The following is a 7,311-nucleotide window of genomic DNA, read 5'->3' as shown; positions in this document are numbered from 1 at the left end:
TTCTCTGTTTGCATTCAATAACTCTATGATCCTAACCTCAAAACGCGGATGAGTTAGTAAAACCGTACTTATATATGCAGCCGTTTAAAATTTGAGGTCAAAATCAGCTTCCCGCAAACGATCTATTCTACTCGAATGAGGATAATTAGTCCGAACATGAATGTGTTGTCTTATAGTTGAAACTCGTTCAAGACATTTCATATATCTTAACCCAAAAAAGAAAACTATGTGTTCCTTTCTAATATATCAATTGGAAACAAATACTTGCGATTTGAGCATATTATTTAATACGAGGTGCACTTCATCTCAATTGTTTATTGTACTAGTTTTACATTACGTGCTACGCACGTGGCGCGTAATGTGACTCGTTAATTTATATATTAATTAATTTTATTATAATTATATTAATATCTTTTTATTTATAATCAATATTAAATTAGTTGGAAATTGCATTAGAATATATTTTTATAAATTAGATTAAGACTATTAATTATATTGAGTAACCATTACTAATAAATAAAATAATAATAAATGTATATTCTGTTGATTTAAATATTTATGGCATAATCATGTTTTTATATTTATTAAAATTATTATTCCATTTTACTCAATTGTATATATTATTTTTTTCTTATATTTATATTCTGTGTGTAGTTTATTTTTCATTAAAAAACTATTAGCATACTGAACTAATTGAATATATATGGAAGTTAGCCATACATTCATGATTCATACATAAAAACCACATTTGCTATCATTTCATATAATCTAACATTAACAGTATCATTATAAAAAGAAAAGTTGGTACTGTCAATGTCATATACGAATATGAAGTGTGTTTATAGGAGATTAAAAAGCAATTTTGTGGCATTATGATGCAAAGGGCACTTTCAGTGTGAGAAGTGCTTATCGGGTGGCAACAGCTTTAAAGAACGCTTCCTCCTCTTCTGACAACATCGTTAATCATAGATGGTGGAATTTGCTTTGGAAACTAGCTCTGCCCTCAAAAATCAAAATTTTCATTTGGAAAGCTTTTCATGATTGGCTTCCTGTGAAAACTTGTTTGATTAAAAGGGGAATGAACATTGATCATTTATGTGTCACTTGCAACAAAGAACCTGAAACAGTGATGCATTCTCTTTGGTTTTGCGGAAAAGCTAAAGAGATATGGAATACTTGGGACAAAACTGATAGCCTTAATCCTGCCAGGAATTGGAACATTAAAGATCTTCTTGTTAATGCCTCTAACATTTTTAGTAAAGATGATTTGGTGATGTTTTGTATTCTGCTTTGGATGGTTTGGAATCACAGAAATCAACTTCTTTTCCAGGAATCTTCAAAACCTGCGAATCAAATTCTGGACTGGGCAAAGACGTATGCAGAAGATTTTCAACAAACAGCCTATAGACTTTCCAGCTCAAGAACTCAGAGCAGAGGTACAGTTCCAACTGCAGAAGACGCTAGAGGAATCCCTCCAAGAACAGATTGCTACCAAATTCAAGTGGATGCTGGCTTTGATAGGAACTCTAACTCTTTCAGTACAGGGCTGGTTATTAGATCAGGCTCAGGCCAAATTCTAGAAGCAGGCTACAACAGATACAGCTGGGTTACAAGAGTGGACATCGGAGAAGCTTTGGCGATTCGTGACGGTATTACAATGGCGAAGAAAGATGGTCTAACTCCCTTCAGAATCTACTCCGACTCTAAGGTGGTAGTGGACACTTTCAATAACCCTACTATGCCTTGTAATGAGATTAGTCTTATTGTTAATGATTGCCTAAATCTGATTGCTGATAATTTGTGTTTAGGTTTCTTTCACATTGGTAGGAAACTAAATATGGCAGCACATTGTATGGCTAGGAAAGCCTTTTGTGAGACTAGTTGTAACCATATCTGGAGGGGTGCTGTCCCTCCAGAAATTTCTTGTTATGATTTGGCTGATTCATCAGCTCTTCTTTAATGAATTTCCTTTTTCCCTCAAAAAAAAAAGCAATTTTGTTAGAGTTTTGAATGTTCTTATTCAAATCAAATTGGAATTCGTTGTTAAAATCTTGTAGTTTGCGGTGGATAAAAATCCTATTACTCCAGAGATTATTTTGACATAAATTATAAGTATTTTATTCTAACTCTAACTCTAATTGACTCTAATAATTATCTCAATAGTTTTAATTATATTTTATAAAATAAAAAGGACATTAATATAAATATGCCTACCCCCATCCGTGCTTACGTGCTATGCACGTGGCTCGTAACGTAACTCGTCAATGAACATATTAGATAATTAACTTAACTTTATTAATAATATCTTTAAAATAATAAGATATAAATTTAAATAATAATATATTGATCAAATATAGTATTTTAATTTTGTAGTTCAATCAAAATAAAAGATAAGTATTCCTACTAATTTGGAAACAATTTAGTTGTTTTTTACATATTAAAAATAAAAATTAAATTGGAGATAATTTAGCTACCTATTCTAATTAGCACTTTAATTACAATAGTGATTAATTAAATAACTAATTAGGTAATGACTATAAAACCTTTATTTAGTAGTAAACTGAAAAGGATTATTCAGTAAATTTGTATGCCCCCCCTCATCTGTGCTTTTATATATAGTATAGATAGATATAGATAATTTAGTGCCTCTTAATTAGGTGTTTTCTTGAATAAACAAATTGATTGAATGTCTAAACTAAAATATAAAGTTGAATTTTTTATGAAAAAAAATAGCAAACAAAAATTATTTTGCAAAATTTTAATTTATATATTTAAATCGTAAAAAAGTACTAATATTTAGTATCTTATATACAAATAACTTTTTTTAAAAAAGCTTCATAAACACATTGTTTTCAGAAAAAATAAACATGGAAAATCGATATTAAATTAATGGAAGATTAATACTGCTAAATTACTGAGGAGCCTATAGGTATATTTGAGCTACATTAGTCACCTTAAAACAATGAAAACAAAGATTAGATGGAATGCCAGAGGAGCTCTCCAGTCGTTCGCTTTAACACTCAGATCAACACTTTCAAAGAAAAAAAGAAGAGAAAAAAAATAAGGTTTAAAGGAACGGTATCTTTAAATGTATACTTAGGGTGGTTTATATATAGATCTACTAGTCAAACCATTAGATGCTCTTTCTTTAGTTCCCATTTGATTTGTTGAACCGGCGGATTCGATTATGCTACGGTTTGCGTGTCATGTGTGTGATCCGCTGGAAACGTTCTCGAGTGTCAAAGAGTCTTCTGCGGTCCCCTTTATGGCTATGAACATGTCATGCCGGAATGTGATAACTCCGACCTTTCTTGGAGAAGAATGTGACTTACCCAAAACGTCCTCCAGTGTTTGGGTATCTTGGTTCTCTAAACAAGCTATTGTTATATCTCGATTCTGAGACGAGCTACAGCTCGATTATCCGATCTAACCAGTTTTGGTTGTTGTTTGTTAGACTGAGTGACAATACATGTCGTTGAGGTTGCTTCGCCACTAAATTATGTTATCAAGTACGTTATCACTTGCATAGACACGAGTCATAAAACGTTTACAGACCAAATCAATCAAATGTTAAAAATCTAGAGCAAATTACTCTAAAACCACTCACATTTGTCATAATTCACAGTTTGATACCCCTTATTTGAAAATCAAACAATTTGGTATTTCACTTTTGATTTTGTAAACTATAAGACCCTTCTATTAAATATATAAATCGTTAATGGAATGAAATGTGAGGTAACAAGTCGTTTAAAATTGAGGTATCAAATCGTTTACATAATTGAAACTGATGTACCAAATTGTTTATATAAACTCGTTTGAAAGTGAATTTTAAATTATTAACGGAACTAACAGAAGGGTTTTATAGTTTACAAAATTAAAATTGAAGTACCTTGATTTTCAAACAAGAGATATCAAATTGTGAATTATGATAAATGTGAGGGGTCTTGAGTAATTTATTCAAAAATCTAATACGTTTTTCTCTCGTTTTATATTTTGGTAGCAGTTTTGATTTATGATTTTTTACAAAATCATATAAGAACTTCACATTAAATATAGTTGGTAAAAGAGGATTTGCTGATATTTGTCTAGACGTAAAATGCTAAATGATAATTTATAATAATTTGAGTTAATATTATTTTGAAAAGGCTAAATTTATTTATAGGCTTTTGTACTAAATTATTTTTATTTAAAAAGTCCTTGTATTTTTTTTATTCTTCCAGTTTTTCTACTTATATAATTTTTAATTTTTAAGTAATTTTTAAATTTTTTTCAGTTTCTCTATTTATAATTTTTGTGTTCCTCCAGTCCCTTAAAAGAATTTAAAAATTGAAACTTTGCCAAATACAGGAATCTAAACGTAAATAATTTTAAAATAGGGGTTTCTCGAACAAAACTGATAAAATAGAGCGGACCCTGTTAGAGTTTTGCCTTTTGAAAAAAAAAATAATGAGGGTGACAACTCACATGCATGTATTCTTTTCTTTGCTGTTTATGAAAAAAAGTTGAGAGACGTATGGAGACTGGCAGGCAAGCAGGTTTTATCCAGATGTTGCGTATAATGTTCACAAAAAGTCTGGAATTTGGTGAAGGCAAAGATAAATGTAGTGCAACTTGTGAAGGTGTTGAAACTGACTTACTTTTTAGACTATAGACGACAAACTAAAAACTATGAACTTTCAAGTTTCAAGATTGTCCATATGCTCAGCTCAGATCATCGTGGTTATAAAATGACACATAATTAAAATTCTTTTCTAATTGACATACTTAAAATTTATGAACAATACTTTGTACTATTATATTAAATTCATATACTTTTAAAAAAAGTTAATTATTTAATTCATATATTATAAATTTAATTGCACAAAAAATCATCAACTTTTGTGTGTTTTTGATATTTAACATAATTTTTTTTTCTTGGCATATGTAATATTAGCTTTCATTTTTTGACATATTTGTCCACGGTTGCGTTTCCTTTGAAAAATTGTGCCGGTTTGTATGCAAAATGGTGTTGTTTTTCATCCAAAACGGTTTCGTGGACAAATATGTCAAAAAATAAAAATTAATGTTAAATATGCCAAAAAATAGATTATGTTCAATACAAAAATAAGCGAAAGTTGATAATTTTTAGTGCAATTAGACCTATATTATATATAAAAAAAATAAATTATATAATTATTTTGTAATTATTTTTATTGAATTTGAATCAAGTTCGAACTCAAGCTGGAGTAGTTTGAATATTGTTCGAGAGCTGGAGTTCGAACTTGGCTTATATATAAGCTTGTTGAATTTGAATCAACTCGCAATTAGTTCCAAATTCATTCACAAATTAATTAAAATTTATTGGATATTAATTGAATTAAATTAAAATATTCAAATTAAATGACGAGTCGAGTTCAAATATCAGATTATAAAATCATTTATCATTTATATTTATAATTAGATAAATATTTAACATATAAAATACATTTATATTTGCCACAATAAACTCACGAGCTATTTATAAATTGAAAAAAATTAATTTTTTTATGAATAATATTAAATTATTAAAAAAAATTGTAATTTCACAAACACTTGATGCAACCGTGGGTATGTAATAAACAATTCATTTTTTTTATAATCAAAAGCTGACAAATAATAATTAGCAGAATTTAATGAATGTTTTAAATTAACCTGGAATTAGTTACTATTAGATAGGTCTCTGCCTTGATGGTGATACGTGTGGCTCCCTTTGTCTAAAACCAAAAGCTACATTTTTATCAACTTCAAGCTCTTCCTTTTTCCTCAATCTCTCTGTCCATTACATCTTCATGGAATCAAGCAAAAACAGCACATTAAGAGTGCTTGAAGTTTGTCAAGTTACTCCTTCTCCAGATTCACCGGAATCCGCCGCTGAATTATCTCTTCCGCTTACCTTCTTCGACACTTTCTGGATCAAATTCCACCCAGTTGAGCGTATTTTCTTCTACCAACTCACTGGTTTAACCTCTGCCCATTTCATCTCAGTTATTCTTCCTAAACTTAAGACCTCGCTCTCTCTTGCTCTCCTCCATTACCTACCCGTCGCCGGAAACCTCGTTTGGCCGTCAGATGCTGCCAAACCTTTCATTCTTTATACCCCACAAAACGATTCCGTTTCCATCACAGTGGCAGAGTCTGACGCCGACTTTAACCATCTTTCGGGAAATGAAATTCGTGAAACTGTTCAGTCACATCCTTTTATACCGGAATTACCTGTCGATGACTCAACGGCGTCAATTATAGCGTTTCAAGTAACTATATTCCCTGGTCAAGGTTTTTGCATTGGTGTTTCCTCTCACCATGCCATTCTTGACGGCAAAAGCGTCACCATGTTCTTGAAAGCATGGGCTCAGCTCTGCAAATCTGCACCGATAAGTCTTCCGCCGGAGCTAACTCCGTTTTTTGATCGAACTATCGTTCAAGACCCAGAAGGAATTGACATGGTGTACTTGAACGAGTGGTTAAATATGGCTCCTGGAGGATATTCAAAAAGCTTGAAGCAATTTCCTAATTTTGGACCGTCACCAGAATCCGACCGAGTACGAGGAACATTCGAATTGTCTCGTGAAGATATAAAAAAACTCCGACAAAAGATACTATCAGATTACCAGTTGGAAACAAGCTCCATGCATTTATCAGCTTTCGTGCTATCTTTTGCGTATACAGCACTCGCCATTTTCAAAGCAAAAGGATTCCAAGGAAATAAAAAGGTTCTTTTTGGAATTAACGCAGACTGCAGAAACCGATTAGACCCGCCGTTACCGGCGAACTATTTCGGCAACTGTGTCAGTACCTATATAGTAGAAACAGAAGGGGAAAATATTATACGAGAAAATGGGCTTTTATTTGCTGTAGAAAAGCTTAGTGAGGGGATTAAAAGGTTAGAGAAAGGAGCTCTTGATGGAGCCAAAGAGAAGATTTCTTATTTCAAGAGCTTCGAACCGGGTTCAGTGGAAGGAGTTGGGGTTGCCGGGTCACCTAAATTTGGGGTTTATTCGATGGATTTTGGGTGGGGGAAGCCGAAGAAAGTGGAGGTTACGTCCATTGATAGGACCATTGGGACAATTTCCATGGCGGAAAGCAGAGATGGGAGTGGTGGAGTTGAAGTTGGTGTGGTCTTGACGAAGCATGATATGGAGAATTTTAATTCGCTGTTTGTTAACGGTCTTAAAGATCTTTGAGGTTAGGGAAACAAAATTTATTTACTACTACTTGTTGTTTAGTTCTTAAATTATTGCTTTTGCTACATGGAAATTATTTTCGTTCTAAAATGAAATATGGAGAAAATTTGCA

At 31.9% G+C, this 7,311-nt stretch overlaps 1 protein-coding gene across 1 annotated transcript; it reads left to right on the top strand.

Annotated features, from left to right (window-relative positions):
• The first annotated feature begins 5,691 nt into the window (after positions 1-5,691).
• LOC126676171 (phenolic glucoside malonyltransferase 1-like) lies at positions 5,692-7,311 on the top strand. The gene has a single exon (XM_050370323.2). The coding sequence runs from the start codon at positions 5,808-5,810 to the stop codon at positions 7,197-7,199; it is 1,392 nt and encodes a 463-aa protein (XP_050226280.1). The 5' UTR covers positions 5,692-5,807; the 3' UTR covers positions 7,200-7,311.

This window comes from Mercurialis annua, linkage group LG4 (assembly GCF_937616625.2).
Source record: "Mercurialis annua linkage group LG4, ddMerAnnu1.2, whole genome shotgun sequence".
NCBI classification, from domain to species: domain Eukaryota; kingdom Viridiplantae; phylum Streptophyta; class Magnoliopsida; order Malpighiales; family Euphorbiaceae; genus Mercurialis; species Mercurialis annua.
This window is presented reverse-complemented; position numbering and strand designations above follow the sequence as displayed.

Bases quoted from the DNA above. Each gene is read 5' to 3' on its own strand.
- LOC126676171 (XM_050370323.2), top strand. From the start codon at position 5,808: ATGGAATCAAGCAAAAACAGCACATTAAGAGTGCTTGAAGTTTGTCAA.